The 16,732-nt window shown below is 45.9% G+C and overlaps 1 protein-coding gene across 1 annotated transcript in view; it reads right to left on the bottom strand.

Annotated features, from left to right (window-relative positions):
• The window catches only part of LOC120924643 (nicalin-1-like), an 82,598-nt gene that overhangs the window by 15,472 nt on the left and 50,394 nt on the right, over window positions 1–16,732 (bottom strand). Inside the window, exon 11 of the mRNA XM_040335647.1 lies at window positions 8,812–8,850. Within this exon, the coding sequence (XP_040191581.1) occupies window positions 8,812–8,850 (39 nt within the window). The remainder of the gene's footprint in view (window positions 1–8,811; window positions 8,851–16,732) is intronic.

Below are 16,732 nucleotides of genomic sequence, written 5' to 3'. Positions count from 1 at the left end.
CTTGTAGCACCTTTCGACCAAAGGCTAAGTCTTGCTGTGACAACATTTCCACACGATAGTGCTTCAGGAATGTATGATGGCTGGACCAGGTGGCCGCACTGCGGATTTGTTCCCAGGAGGCCCCTGCTTTCTCAGCCCAGGAAGTTGCTATGGCTCTGGTAGAGTGAGCCTTGATCTTTTTGGGAGCTGTTGTTCCAGTACATACATAGGCTTTGGATATTGCTTCTCTAATCCATCTTGAGACTGAGGCTTTTGATGCCTGCAGTCCCTTCCTGGGCCCAGCGTGTAGAACTAGTAGGTGGTTAGATCTTCTAAAACTCTTAGTTCTCTCTAGATAAATGAGAAGACACCTTCTCACGTCTAACAAATGAAATTTCTTTTCTTTTTCGTTCTTTGGTTCAGAACAGAAGGACGGCAATATTATGTCTTGCGTCCTATGAAATAGGGATGCCACCTTCGGCAGGTACAGGGGGTCTGCTCTGAGGGTGATCCTATCTGGCTGTACCCTCAGGAAGGGTTCTTTCATGGATAGCGCCTGCAAATCCCCTACCCTCCTGGCCGAAGTAATGGCTAACAAAAAAGTCAACTTTAAGGTTAGAAACTTAAGGGGAACCTCTTCCAGAGGTTCGAATGGGTGTATAGATAACGCCTCTAACACCCTAGTTAAGTCCCAAGGTGGACAACTATATTTTTGGACTGGAGAAACTCTTTCTCTAGCTACCAGAAAACGTTTTATAAGGTCCTCTTTCGCCAATCTTTTATCAAGATAGACTGAGAGAGCTGTTATTTGGACCCGAAGGGTACTAACTTTTAATCCTAAATCTACCCCATCCTGGAGGAAGTCCAGGATAACCGGGATAGAAGTTGAAGCTACCTGTCTTTCCTTACGCCAGGAACAGAAGGTCTTCCATACTTTTTGGTAAATCTTTTGAGTTACTGGTTTTCTGCTCATGAGAAGGGTCTCTATGACCCTCTCTGAGCAGCCTTTGCGTTCTAGAATCTGGCGCTCACTAACCAGGCCGTTAGCTGGAAGAATTCCGGCTTTGGATGGAGTACTGGGCCCTGCCTGAGGAGATCTGCCCTGTACGGGAGCTTCAGAGGCTCCACCATCGCCATGGCTCTTAGGTTTGCGAACCAAGTTCTTTTTGGCCACCATGGTGCTATCAGAAGAATCAGGCCTGGAGACCTGCTGAGTTTCTGAAGAACTCGCGGAATGAGCGCTACCGGCGGGAAGGCATAGGCCAGCCCGAAGCGCCAGGTCTGGGATAGCGCATCCAGACCTTCCGACTGTAGTTCCCAGGAAATCGAGAAATACCTTTCTACCTTCCTGTTTTGTCTGTTGGCAAACAAGTCTATTTCCGGTTCCCCGAAATACTGGACCAGGTGTTGAAACACCTCTGGGTTCAGTTCCCATTCCTCCTCCCTCAACTTGTGACGGCTGAGGAAGTCTGCTTCTATATTGCTCGTCCCCTTTATGTATATGGCTGAGATAGAGAGTACTCTTTCTTCTGCCCAGATTAGGATTTCCCTGGAAAGTTCTAGTAGGGGACTGGACCTGGTCCCTCCCTGGTGACCTAGGTACGCTACTACTGTAGAGTTGTCTGAGCTTACTTGGACTTCTCTGCCTCTGATGTCTTCCTGGAAGGCTATTAAGGCTTCCCCCACTGCTCTGAGTTCTCTGTAGTTGGATGACCTGCGAGCTAGTGAGCTGTCCCATTGCCCCTGCGCTTTTTTCCCTTCCAGGTGGGCACCCCACCCCCCGGAACTGGCATCCGTGGTAACCTTCACTGGGTTCCACTGAGCCCACGGTCGCCCTCCCCTCAGGTTTTGGGGAGATGTCCACCACTCCAGGGAGGACAGAACCTGGGGGGTGAGTAGTATATCCTGATCTAAGGACTCTTTCCTTTTGTCCCATGAGGACAGGAAGAAGAAGTGTAATGTCCTGGCATGAAGCTGAGCCCAAACCGCTGCTGGGATGCTTGCTGACATCAGGCCTAGAACTCTCAGAACATTCCGTCTGGAGAGTTTGGGGTTTTTGATAAGGTTCCCAACTGCTGAGGCTAGTTTTAAAACTTTTTCTTCTGGTAAGAAGAGTCTCTGCTGCCTGGTGTCCACTACGTATCCCAGGAAGGTCTTGACCTGTTCTGGTTTGAGGGAGGATTTTTCTATGTTGATTATCCACCCTAGGCTCTCTAGGAGTGCCATTGCTTTGTTGGCATCCAGCGTGACTTGGGCGGCTGATTTTCCTGAAATCAGCAAGTCGTCTAAATAAGGTATAAGGGATATGCCCTGAAGGTGCAGGTATGCCACCGCTTCTGCTAGGATTTTTGTAAAAATCCTTGGGCTGGAGGTTAGCCCGAATGGTAGTGCTCTGAACTGCCAGTGGAAGGTTTCTCCTTCCACCACGACCGCAAACCTCAGATATACCTGGTGATCCACGTGGATTGGCACGTGGAGATAGGCATCTTTGAGATCTAGGGTCACCAAGAAGGCCTCCTTCATGAGGTTCTTTCTTACCGAATAAATACTTTCCATAGTAAACTTTTTGTATTCCAGAAACTTGTTCGGGTTTCTCAAGTTTACTATTAGACGGTATTTCCCGGAGGGTTTTGGTACTACGAAAATATGGGAATAAAATCCCTGGTACTGCTGAGCTTTTGGTACTACCACTAGTTGTTTGGCTAAGTCCTGTATGCCCTCCAAGAGGGCAGACCTTTTCAGGGTATCCCTGGGAAGGTGAGTAATGGTGATCATGGTGGGGGGTGTAGCCAGAAATTCTAGGCGATAGCCTTTTTGAATTATTTGGCAGATGTAATGACTGTTCGAAATTCTCTCCCATAGGGGGAGGAATTGAGATAGTCGACCCCCCACTCTGACTACGTCGTCACTTGGACGGTTTGTCGCTGGGTTTTGGAGGAGGGAAAAGGAGGTTGTTCTTCCTGTTCCCTTTGCCAAAGTTCCAACGCCTAAAAGGTTCCTTTTTGGCTTTCTGTCTACCCTGCCCCTGGGGGCCTCGAAAAGTTTTCTTAAAACCTTCTTTTTTGGGTTTAACTGGGAATTTTTTACCTTTTTCTGATGACCTAGCAAGGACATCATCCAGGTCTTTCCCAAACAACAGGGAACCTTGGAAGGGGATGCCACAGAGTTTTCCCTTGGATGTAGCATCTCCCTCCCAGGCCTTGATCCAAACTGCCCTCCTAGCAGAGTTAATGAGGGCTGCTGTCTTGGCTGCTGCCCTTGCAGATTCCGTAGCTGCATCTGCTAGGTAAGCAATCGCCTTCCTTACCACTGTAAGTGACTCAACTACCTCCTCCGCCTCCGCATTCTGGGCGAGGAGGTCGGTGAGTGTCTCTACCCAAACATCTGTATTCCTAGCTACACATGCTGCTGCTAAGGCTGGGCTTAGTGCTGCCGCATTGGCCTCCCAGGCTTTTCTAAGGAGAGACTCTGCTCTACGGTCCATCACATCCTTGATGTTACCCGCATCCTCAAAGGAGAGATCAGATAATTTAGTGACTTGCGACAAAGCCGCATCAAGTCTAGGAAGCTTAAAAAAAGACTTCCTCATCTTCCTGGGAGAAGGGGAACCTTCTTTTCCAGGTTTTTTGTTTGATTATTCTCCTTTCAGGGTCTCTCCACTCCTGAAGGACTAACTCCTTGAGGGATTTGTGCAGGGGGAATACTTTAGATTGAGCGTCACTCAGGCCCCTATAAACTTTATCCTGTGCTGAGGTAGGTTTAGGGGTCTCAGGAATTTCCTCTGTGGCGTAGATTGCCTGGAGGAGACTCTCTAGATCTTCTACAGCAAAGAGGTGTTTTCTTGGACGTGTGTCCTCCTGAGACTGACTAATGGAGTCTCCATCTACCTCTCCTGAGCTGTGCCTAGACCTAGGTAGACTGACTACCTCACTTTCTTCACCGTCTGCTTCCCCCAGAGGGGGAATTTGTGAAGGTGTAAAGAAAACGCTTGGGCCCCTCGAAAAGGGGGTCTCCTGAGAGGAAGTGCCTTCCTTAGGGGTAAGTTCCTCCGTTTCAGTCTGTGCCGACTGCCCGGCTGCCTCCCGGAAGGCCTTAACTGTTGCTAACATTTCTGTTTGCATGGATGAGAGAAAACTCTTCATCATGGCAGCAGCCTCCTTTCCTGCCAGTGTATTAATACATTTATAGCCGAAAGGTTTTCCGGGTTACGCCGTCTGGAACCGCCCACTAGCTGAGGCCTCCTGGGGTCCGCTGGGGGTTTCTGAAAAGACATGAAATGTACATTTAAATTGTCTTTTTTCCCCCAAGACTGCTGGCTGTACTGGGGAGGGGAGGAAGTGGACGAGAAGGGACCAGATCCTGCTCCGGTCGTTCCCTAAAAGTTTGGGAACTCTCACCGCTTCCCCCCTCCCTTTCCAGGGGGATTGGTACTTACCGCCCCCCGACCTGGATCTGCCAGCGGTCGTGTCGGTCTTTCCGTCCTCTTCCATGAGGAGGGTGACTCGGTCCTGGCTGTCGGTACTCCTGCGTCTGGAGACCCGGGAAACGGCGATTCGAATGGTGGTGGATTCGATAGCACGCAGTGATGGCTCACCTCCCCGCAGCTCAGAGCACTGGTGCTTACATAGGGCGACCTGTGAGTTTGGACCGAAGTCTACAGGTAAGTTCAGCCCTCCCCGGCCTCCCTTAGACCTGTCTCACAGGGGTACCTTCGACCCTCCCCGGTCTCTAGGTTTCCATTAACAAAACAAACATGTCGCTGTGTTGGAGAAACACAATCAATACTGAGGAGCAAGGGGAAGGGCGGGGCCTTTTAAACTGTCATGTGATTGTGTTTCCTGCAGGAGGAGCCATCATCTCTCGGGTGCCGTCCTGGAAGGTGGTAAGAGAAATGTCCCATACAGGTGATAATCGAAAAAATGCTGACATGTTTTGGCTATTGAAGCCTTACTCATAGCACGATTAACATTAAAATGGCATTGCTTCACGACTAGATGGATGCAATATTCATAATAGACCACTAGATGGCAGCATGATACCACATATACAGGTAATACTTGAAAAATGTGAATATCGTGCAAAAGTTTATTTATTTCACTAATGCAACTTGAAAGGTGAAACTAATATACGAGAGAGACTCATTACATGCAAAGCAAGATCGTACAAGCCGTGATTTGTCATCAATGGCCCAGATTCAGCATAGCTTGCGCTTTATTTGCGCGGGCACAGGGCAACAATTTTGCCCTGCGCCCACGCAAATATTTTGCGCTGCCCTCGATTCACGGAGCAGTAGCTCCGTGAACTGCGAGGGCGCGCCGGCAATTTCGTAAGCGCGCGCAAGTTAAATCATCCCGCCGGGGGCGGGAATCATTTAAATTAGGCGCGCTCCCGCGCCGAGCGTACAGCGCATGCTCCGTCGGGAAACTTTCCCGACGTGCATTGCGGCAAATGACGTCGCAAGGACGTCATTTGCTTCAAAGTGAACGTGAATGGCGTCCAGCGCCATTCACGAATCACTTACGCAAACGCCGTGAAATTCAAATTTCACGGCGCGGGAGCGGCGGCTATACTTTAGCATTGGCTGCCCCTACTATTAGAAGGGGCAGCCTTGCGCTAAAGTAGCAGTACGGAAACTCCGTACCTGGCTTGCGCAGGGCCCGCGCAAGCTTGTGAATCAGTGGTAGTATGCAATTTGCATACTACACGCTGATACACAATGGGAGCGCCCCCTAGCGGCCCACGCAAGAGCCTTATGCCGCGCAGATTTTAGGCTGCAGCCGGTGTAACGAGGTTCCTGAATCAGGAGCACTCGTTACACCGGAGCAAGTCAGCAATTGCGCCGTGTAACCTATGGTTACACGGGCGCAATTGCTTTCTGAATCTGGGCCAGTGTGATGATTATGGCTTCCAGCTCATGATCTTACTTGCTCCTCCTTTCTTACTCCTCCCATGTTCTCTCTGTGCATTACCTACTCCTGGGCTCTGATCTCTGAGCTGGATTCACGTAGCTGCGCCCCTTCTTATGGCGGCGCAGCGTATCGTATTTACGCTGCGCCGCCGTAAGTTTGAGAGGCAAGTGCTGTATTCACAAAGCACTTGCCTCGTAACTTACGGCGGCGTAGCGTAAATGGGGCCGGCGTAAGCGCGCGCAATTCAAAAGATGAGGGGCGTGTTTTATTTAAATTATGGTGACCCCATGTTTTTTATGTTTTTTTACGAACGGCGCATGCGCCGTTCGTGAAAGAATCCCAGTGCGCATGCTCGAAATTCCAACGCAAATCGGCATTGCTTTCGACGTGAACGTAAATTACGTCCAGCCCTATTCGCGAACGACTTACGCAAACAACGTAAAAAATAAAAATTTCGAGGCGGGAACGACGTCCATACTTAACATTGGCTGCGCCACCTAATAGCAGGAGCAACGTTACGCCGAAAAAACCATACGCAAACAATGTAAAAAAAACTACCGCCGGGCGCACGTACGTTCGTGAATCAACGTAACTAGGTAATTTGCATATTCTACGCCGAAAACAACGGAAGCGCCCCTAGCGGCCAACGTAATATTGCACACAATTATACGCCGCCGCATTCAAGTTATGTCGGCGGAGGAAGCCTATTTTTTAGACGTATCTGCCTTGGAGAATCGGCGTAACGATACGCCGACGCAGATTTGAAATTACGGCGGCGTATCTGGAGATACGCCGCCGTAACAGGTACCTGAATCTAGGCCTCTGTGTATTACCCACTCCTGACCCCTGCTCTCTGTGCATTACTTACTCCTGACCCCTGCACACTTTGCCTTACTTGCTCCTCCTTTCTTACTTCTCACATGTTCTCTCTGTGCATTACCTACTCCTGACCCCTGCACGATTTATCTTACTTACTCCTTCTTACTTACTACTCGCATCTTTTCGCTGTGCCTTACTTACTCCTGACCCCTGCCATCTGTGCATTACTTACTGCTGAACCCTACCCTCTGTGCATTACTTACTCCCAACGTCTGTTCTCCCTGCATTACTTACCCTGACTCCTGTCTGTGTGTTACTTACTCCTGGCCTCTGTTCTCCATATGTTATTACTTCTGATCTCGGCTCTTCATATGTTACTTACTCCTGACCCCTGCCTTCTGTGCTTTACTTACTCCTGATCCATGCACACTTTGCCTTACTTACTCCTCCTTTCTTACTTCTCACATGTTCTCTCTGTGCATTACCTACTCATGACCCCTGATCTCTGTACATTACCTACTTTGGACCTCTGTTCTCTGTGCATTACTTACTCCTGACCCCTGCACACTTTGCCTTACTTACTCCTCTTTTCTTACTTCTCACATGTTCTCTCTGTGCATTACCTACTCCTGACCCCTGATCTCTGTACATTACTTACTTTGGACCTCTGCTCTCTGTGCATTACTTACTCCTGACCCCTGCACACTTTGTCTTACTTACTACTTACCCCTGCACACTTTATCTTACTCCTGACCCCTGCACACGTTGTCTTACTTACTCCTGACCCCTGCACACTTTGTCTTACTTACTCCTGACCCCTGCACACTTTGTCTTACTTACTCCTTCTTACTCCTCACATCTTTTCTCTGTGCATTACTTACTTTTGACCCCTGCCCTCTGTGCATTACTTACTCCTGACCTCTGCTCACCCTGCATTACTTTCCCTGACTCCTTCTGTCTGTGTGTTACTTACTCCTGACCTCTGCTCTTCGTGAATTACTTATCCCTGAACTCTCTGTGTTACTTACTCCTGACCTCTGCTCTCTGTGTATTACTCCTGACCTCTGCTCTCTGTGTTACTTACTCCTGACCTCTGCTCTCTGTGTGTTACTCCTGACCTCTGCTCTCTGTGTTACTTACTCCTGACCTCTGCTCTCTGTGTGTTACTCCTGACCTCTGCTCTCTGTGTTACTTACTCCTGACCTCTGCTCTCTGTGTGTTACTCTTGACCCCTGCCCTCTGTGCATTACTTACTCATGACCTCTGCTCACCCTGCATTACTTCCCCTGACTCCTTCTGTCTGTGTGTTACTTACTCCAGACATTTGCTCTTCGTGAATTACTTATCCCTGAACTCTCTGTGTTCCTGACCTCTGCTCTCTGTGTGTTACTCCTGACCTTTGACCACCTGTGTGTTACATACTCCTGATCCCTGTACTCTGTGCTTTACTTGTTCTTGACATGTGTGCATTCTGTACGTTACACAATGCTGACCCCTGCACTCTGTGAATGACGCACTCCTGACCCTTGTACATTACATGAACGACCCTTGCACTCTGTGCGTTACACCCTCCTGACCCCGGCACTCTGGGTTTTACACACCCCAGACCTGGAGCAGAGTAGGCTTCAACCATTCCCCTTTAAACCCCTCCCACTGTTACAACAATTTTGGCCACACCCACAATTCATTGTGGCATGCTTAAATGCCTACCCCTTTCTTCTGAAAGACTTTTTGAGCAATTGTTTTAGGGTGGGTTAAAATGGGGGTGTGGTTTTGTGGCTGTGTCTATAAATAGGGGGGTTCTTACTTGGGTGACCCTGAATTTCATTAAAAAAAAAAAACCTGATAACCGTACCTAAGAGATAGCTGAGACAGAGAATACAGGAAGTTATCGGCTCAGAAGATTTCTGGCAGGATCAACAAGTGTTTTTTTTTTACTTATTATAAAGATATAACAAAACACTTTTTAAAGATATATTTAACACAACAAATGGGGGGAACAAGAGAAGCTCGTTGGTAGGGATCACACATTAGCTTTAGGCAATACAAGAGCTGTAATAAGTGTGCACCTCTTCTTATGAGAAAATGGTAATATATAACATACCAGAGCTCCTTTAAAGATTTGCAGGTTCTGCAGATTTCCCTGAAAAAAAAAAGAGAATAAAAAAAAAAAATCAATAGAAAACTATTCTATTGTCTATATAGTATACTATTCTATTAACTAGTGATGCATACTGCAATATGAGCACTAGGGGGCAGTGTGAGACCTCAGGCTCTTTATAGCCACACTAACTTTTACTGATAGTTCTCCAAATAAATACCCATGCTTCATGAAGACTTCCTGTGGGAAGAATGTCCCTTACATTGGTGATCAGTGGGAAGAATGTTCCTTACATTGGTGATCAGTGGGAAGAATGTCCCTTACATTGGTGATCAGTGAGAAGAATGTTCCTTACATTGGTGATCAGTGGGAAGAATGTCCCTTACATTGGTGATCAGTGGGAAGAATGTTCCTTACATTGGTGATCAGTGGGAAGAATGTTCCTTACATTGGTGATCAGTGAGAAGAATGTCCCTTACATTGGTGATCAGTGAGAAGAATGTTCCTTACATTGGTGATCAGTGAGAAGAATGTTCCTTACATTGGTGATCAGTGGGAAGAATGTTCCTTACATTGGTGATCAGTGAGAAGAATGTCCCTTACATTGGTGATCAGTGGGAAGAATGTCCCTTACATTGGTGATCAGTGAGAAGAATGTCCCTTACATTGGTGATCAGTGAGAAGAATGTCCCTTACATTGGTGATCAGTGGGAAGAATGTCCCTTACATTGGTGATCAGTGGGAAGAATGCTCCTTACATTGGTGATCAGTGGGAAGAATGTCCCTTACATTGGTGATCAGTGGGAAGAATGTTCCTTACATTGGTGATCAGTGGGAAGAATGTTCCTTACATTGGTGATCAGTGAGAAGAATGTCCCTTACATTGGTGATCAGTGGGAAGAATGTCCCTTACATTGGTGATCAGTGAGAAGAATGTCCCTTACATTGGTGATCAGTGAGAAGAATGTTCCTTACATTGGTGATCAGTGAGAAGAATGTTCCTTACATTGGTGATCAGTGGGAAGAATGTTCCTTACATTGGTGATCAGTGAGAAGAATGTCCCTTACATTGGTGATCAGTGGGAAGAATGTCCCTTACATTGGTGATCAGTGAGAAGAATGTCCCTTACATTGGTGATCAGTGAGAAGAATGTTCCTTACATTGGTGATCAGTGGGAAGAATGTCCCTTACATTGGTGATCAGTGGGAAGAATGTCCCTTACATTGGTGATCAGTGAGAAGAATGTTCCTTACATTGGTGATCAGTGAGAAGAATGTTCCTTACATTGGTGATCAGTGGGAAGAATGTCCCTTACATTGGTGATCAGTGAGAAGAATGTTCCTTACGTTGGTGATCAGTGGGAAGACTGTTCCTTACATTGGTGATCAGTGAGAAGAATGTCCCTTACATTGGTGATCAGTGAGAAGAATGTTCCTTACATTGGTGATCAGTGGGAAGAATGTTCCTTACATTGGTGATCAGTGAGAAGAATGTTCCTTACGTTGGTGATCAGTGGGAAGACTGTTCCTTACATTGGTGATCAGTGAGAAGAATGTCCCTTACATTGGTGATCAGTGAGAAGAATGTTCCTTACATTGGTGATCAGTGGGAATAATGTCCCTTACATTGGTGATCAGTGAGAAGAATGTTCCTTACATTGGTGATCAGTGGGAAGAATGTTCCTTACATTGGTGATCAGTGGGAAAAATGCTCCTTACATTGGTGATCATCAGTGGGAAGAATGTTCCTTACATTGGTGATCAGTGGGAAGAATGTTCCTTACATTGGTGATCAGTGGGAAGAATGTCCCTTACATTGGTGATCAGTGGGAAGAATGTCCCTTACATTGGTGATCAGTGGGAAGAATGTCCCTTACATTGGTGATCAGTGGGAAGAATGTCCCTTACATTGGTGATCAGTGAGAAGAATGTTCCTTACATTGGTGATCAGTGAGAAGAATGTTCCTTACATTGGTGATCAGTGGGAAGAATGTCCCTTACATTGGTGATCAGTGAGAAGAATGTTCCTTACATTGGTGATCAGTGGGAAGAATGTCCCTTACATTGGTGATCAGTGAGAAGAATGTCCCTTACATTGGTGATCAGTGGGAAGAATGTCCCTTACATTGGTGATCAGTGAGAAGAATGTCCCTTACATTGGTGATCAGTGGGAAGAATGTCCCTTACATTGGTGATCAGTGAGAAAAATGTCCCTTACATTGGTGATCAGTGGGAAGAATGTCCCTTACATTGGTGATCAGTGGGAAGAATGCTCCTTACATTGGTGATCAGTGAGAAGAATGTCCCTTACATTGGTGATCAGTGGGAAGAATGTCCCTTACATTGGTGATCAGTGGGAAGAATGTTCCTTACATTGGTGATCAGTGGGAAGAATGTTCCTTACATTGGTGATCAGTGAGAAGAATGCTCCTTACATTGGTGATCAGTGGGAAGAATGTTCCTTACATTGGTGATCAGTGAGAAGAATGTCCCTTACATTGGTGATCAGTGAGAAGAATGTCCCTTACATTGGTGATCAGTGGGAAGAATGTTCCTTACATTGGTGATCAGTGAGAAGAATGTCCCTTACATTGGTGATCAGTGAGAAGAATGTCCCTTACATTGGTGATCAGTGAGAAGAATGTTCCTTACATTGGTGATCAGTGGGAAGAATGTCCCTTACATTGGTGATCAGTGAGAAGAATGTTCCTTACATTGGTGATCAGTGAGAAGAATGTCCCTTACATTGGTGATCAGTGAGAAGAATGTCCCTTACATTGGTGATCAGTGAGAAGAATGTCCCTTACATTGGTGATCAGTGGGAAGAATGTCCCTTACATTGGTGATCAGTGGGAAGAATGCTCCTTACATTGGTGATCAGTGGGAAGAATGTCCCTTACATTGGTGATCAGTGGGAAGAATGTTCCTTACATTGGTGATCAGTGAGAAGAATGTTCCTTACATTGGTGATCAGTGGGAAGAATGTCCCTTACATTGGTGATCAGTGGGAAGAATGTCCCTTACATTGGTGATCAGTGAGAAGAATGTCCCTTACATTGGTGATCAGTGAGAAGAATGTCCCTTACATTGGTGATCAGTGAGAAGAATGTTCCTTACATTGGTGATCAGTGAGAAGAATGTTCCTTACATTGGTGATCAGTGGGAAGAATGTCCCTTACATTGGTGATCAGTGGGAAGAATGTTCCTTACATTGGTGATCAGTGGGAAGAATGTTCCTTACATTGGTGATCAGTGAGAAGAATGTCCCTTACATTGGTGATCAGTGGGAAGAATGTCCCTTACATTGGTGATCAGTGAGAAGAATGTCCCTTACATTGGTGATCAGTGAGAAGAATGTCCCTTACATTGGTGATCAGTGAGAAGAATGTTCCTTACATTGGTGATCAGTGGGAAGAATGTCCCTTACATTGGTGATCAGTGGGAAAAATGCTCCTTACATTGGTGATCATCAGTGGGAAGAATGTTCCTTACATTGGTGATCAGTGGGAAGAATGTTCCTTACATTGGTGATCAGTGGGAAGAATGTCCCTTACATTGGTGATCAGTGGGAAGAATGTCCCTTACATTGGTGATCAGTGGGAAGAATGTCCCTTACATTGGTGATCAGTGAGAAGAATGTCCCTTACATTGGTGATCAGTGGGAAGAATGTCCCTTACATTGGTGATCAGTGAGAAGAATGTCCCTTACATTGGTGATCAGTGGGAAGAATGTCCCTTACATTGGTGATCAGTGAGAAGAATGTCCCTTACATTGGTGATCAGTGGGAAGAATGTCCCTTACATTGGTGATCAGTGAGAAGAATGTCCCTTACATTGGTGATCAGTGAGAAGAATGTTCCTTACATTGGTGATCAGTGGGAAGAATGTCCCTTACATTGGTGATCAGTGATAAGAATGTCCCTTACATTGGTGATCAGTGGGAAGAATGTTCCTTACATTGGTGATCAGTGAGAAGAATGTCCCTTACATTGGTGATCAGTGAGAAGAATGTCCCTTACATTGGTGATCAGTGGGAAGAATGTTCCTTACATTGGTGATCAGTGAGAAGAATGTCCCTTACATTGGTGATCAGTGAGAAGAATGTTCCTTACATTGGTGATCAGTGGGAAGAATGTCCCTTACATTGGTGATCAGTGAGAAGAATGTTCCTTACATTGGTGATCAGTGAGAAGAATGTCCCTTACATTGGTGATCAGTGAGAAGAATGTTCCTTACATTGGTGATCAGTGAGAAGAATGTTCCTTACATTGGTGATCAGTGGGAAGAATGTTCCTTACATTGGTGATCAGTGAGAAGAATGTTCCTTACATTGGTGATCAGTGGGAAGAATGTTCCTTACATTGGTGATCAGTGAGAAGAATGTTCCTTACATTGGTGATCAGTGAGAAGAATGTTCCTTACATTGGTGATCAGTGGGAAGAATGTTCCTTACATTGGTGATCAGTGGGAAGAATGTCCCTTACATTGGTGATCAGTGGGAAGAATGTTCCTTACATTGGTGATCAGTGGGAAGAATGTTCCTTACATTGGTGATCAGTGGGAAGAATGTCCCTTACATTGGTGATCAGTGGGAAGAATGTCCCTTACATTGGTGATCAGTGGGAAGAATGTTCCTTACATTGGCGATCAGTGGGAAGAATGTCCCTTACATTGGTGATCAGTGAGAAGAATGTCCCTTACATTGGTGATCAGTGAGAAGAATGTCCCTTACATTGGTGATCAGTGGGAAGAATGCTCCTTACATTGGTGATCAGTGAGAAGAATGCTCCTTACATTGGTGATCAGTGGGAAGAATGTTCCTTACATTGGTGATCAGTGAGAAGAATGCTCCTTACATTGGTGATCAGTGAGAAGAATGTTCCTTACATTGGTGATCAGTGGGAAGAATGTCCCTTACATTGGTGATCAGTGGGAAGAATGTTCCTTACATTGGTGATCAGTGGGAAGAATGTTCCTTACATTGGTGATCAGTGGGAAGAATGTCCCTTACATTGGTGATCAGTGGGAAGAATGTTCCTTACATTGGTGATCAGTGAGAAGAATGCTCCTTACATTGGTGATCAGTGGGAAGAATGTCCCTTACATTGGTGATCAGTGAGAAGAATGTTCCTTACATTGGTGATCAGTGAGAAGAATGTCCCTTACATTGGTGATCAGTGAGAAGAATGTTCCTTACATTGGTGATCAGTGGGAAGAATGTTCCTTACATTGGTGATCAGTGGGAAGAATGTCCCTTACATTGGTGATCAGTGAGAAGAATGTCCCTTACATTGGTGATCAGTGAGAAGAATGTCCCTTACATTAGTGGTCAGACACTAGGGATGGTTTGCATCCAGAACATGCGAACGGACAGAAAGTTTGCGCGAACATTTGAACACCGTTAAAGTCTATGGAACTCAAAAGTGAGAAATCAAAAGTGCGAATTGTAAAGGTTAATATGCAAGTTATTGCCATAAAAATAGGTAAATTCAGTAAGAGTTAGGCCGGCTTATCAGTAGATAAGCTGACCTAACTCAGAATCTAAGCCGACTTATGTTTAAGTGTATGCTTAAACAGAGATACGCTTAAACATATCTAAGATAGGACGGCTTGCGCCGTCCTATCTTAGGTTGCAATATTTCGAATGGCCGCTAGGTGGCGCTTCCATTGCGGTCGGCGTAGAATATGTAAATTAGTAGATACGCCCATTCACGAACGTTGTTTCTGTAAGCCATTATCAGGCCTAAAGTTATTCCATCTATTAGATGGAATAGCAATGTTAAAGTATGGCCGCCGTTCCCGCTTCGAGATTCGAAATGTTCACGTCGTTTGCGTAAGTCGTCCGCGAATAGCGATTTACGTCGTTTACGTCCACGTCAAAATCAATAGGCCCGTGCGGCGTACATAGCCGCAATGCACACTGGGAAATGTAGGCGCCCGGCGCATGCGCAGTGAAGAAAAATGTCAAAAACGTAAGGTCAAGCCTTATTAACATAAAACACGCCCCCTTACACACATTTTGAATTCGGCGCCCTTACGCCCGCCCGATTTAGGCTACGCCGCCGTAACATAGCAGGCAAGTACATTGTGAATCATGTACTTGCCTAGCTAACTTACGGCGGCGTAGCCTAAACACGCTAAGCTACGCCGCCGCAAGTTTAGGCCAATGTACGTGAATCTACCTAACAGTGTTTCAGAACCCGGGTCTTGCCCCAGGGGACATGTATCAATGCAAAAAAAGTTATAAAAAACTGAAGTTTTTTCGGGAGCAGTGATTTTAATGATGCTTAAAGTGAAAAAATAAAAGTGAAATATTCCTTTAAATATCGTACCTGGGGGGTGTCTATAGTATGCCTGTGAAGTGGCACATGTTTCCCGTGTTTAGAACTGTCCCTGCACAAAATTAAATTTCTACAGGAAAAAAGTAATTTAAGACTGCTTGCGACTTTAATGTAATGTCTGGTCCCTGCAATACAGATGAAAATTATTGAGAAAAACGGCATGGGTCCCCCCCCCCCCCCCCCATTACCAGCCCCTTTGGGTCTTGTATGGATATTAAGGGGAACCCAGCACCCAAATAAAAAAAAAGGAAAGGAGTGGGGCCCCCAGGCCCTATATACTCTGAACAGCATTATACAGGCGGTGCAAACAAGACAGGGGGCTGGATTCAGATACGACGGCGTATCTCTGAGTGCGGGCCGTCGTATCAATGCGCCTGATTCATAGAATCAGTTACGCATAGATTTCCCTAAGATCCGACAGGTGTAAGTGTCTTACACCGTCGTATCTTAGGCTGCATAATTACGCTGGCCGCTAGGTGGCGCTTCCGTATAGTTCCGTAAGGAATATGCTAATGAGGTATTTACGCCGATTCAGAAACGTACGTCCTGCCGGCGCATTTTTTTACGTTGTTTACGTTAGGCTTTTTTCGGCGTATAGTTACCCCTGCTATATGAGGCTTAGCTAATTTTAAGTATGGCCGTGGTTCCCGCTCCGAGTTTTGAAAATTTGACGTCGTTTGCGTAAGTCGTTCGCGAATAGGGCTGGACGTAATTTACGCTCACGTCGAATCCAATACGTCCTTGCGGCGTACTTTGGCACAATGCACACTGGGATATTTTACGGACGGCGCATGCGCCGTTCAAAAAAAAAAGTCAAAGACGCGGGGTCAAGTGAAATTTAAATAAAACACGCCCCCAACATCCTCATTTGAATTAAGCGGGCTTACGCCGCAACACATACGTTACGCCGCCGTAACTAAGGGCGCAAGTTCATTCTGCATACGGAACTTGCGCCCAAAGTTACGGTGGCGTAACGTATCTGATATACGTTTCGCCAGAAGAAAGATAGAGCATTCTATCTGAATCCAGCCCAGGGACTGTAAGTTTGTAAGAATCTGTTTGTAATTGTGAACTGGTACTTCTTTAAAGTGTAGCTCCAGCCATAAAATCTATTTTTAAGCTTTTCGGAAAACATAGAGAAGGGTTATCACCCCATGTAACATTTGTTTTGCTGTCTGTGTGCATCTGTTGAGAAGATTGCAATTCACTTTCTGTCCCAATCACAAATGATTTTTGAAAATGTGGGGGTTTTAGGATACAGTGTGTGTGTATTCGCGCCGAAGGGCCCATAATTTTCGATCTTCATCAAACGATCGAACAGCCGATGTTTGAGTCGAACAGATAGCCCATCCCTACAGACAGCTAAAAATAATGGGCTAGATTCAGATAGCCCTGCGTAAAGTTGTGCGGGCGTAACGTATCTCCCATACGTTACGTCGCCGTAAATTAGGGCGCAAGTTCCGTATTCAGAAAGAACTTGAGCCCTAATTTACGGCGGCGTAAGGTATGTGCTTCGGCGTAAGCCCGCCTAATTCAAATGTGGATGATGTGGGAGTGTTTTATTTAAATTTAATGTGACCCCC

Source organism: Rana temporaria, chromosome 1 (genome assembly GCF_905171775.1).
Source record: "Rana temporaria chromosome 1, aRanTem1.1, whole genome shotgun sequence".
NCBI classification, from domain to species: Eukaryota; Metazoa; Chordata; class Amphibia; order Anura; family Ranidae; genus Rana; species Rana temporaria.
Note: the sequence above shows the minus strand (reverse complement) of the source record. Positions and strands in the feature narration are given on the sequence as shown.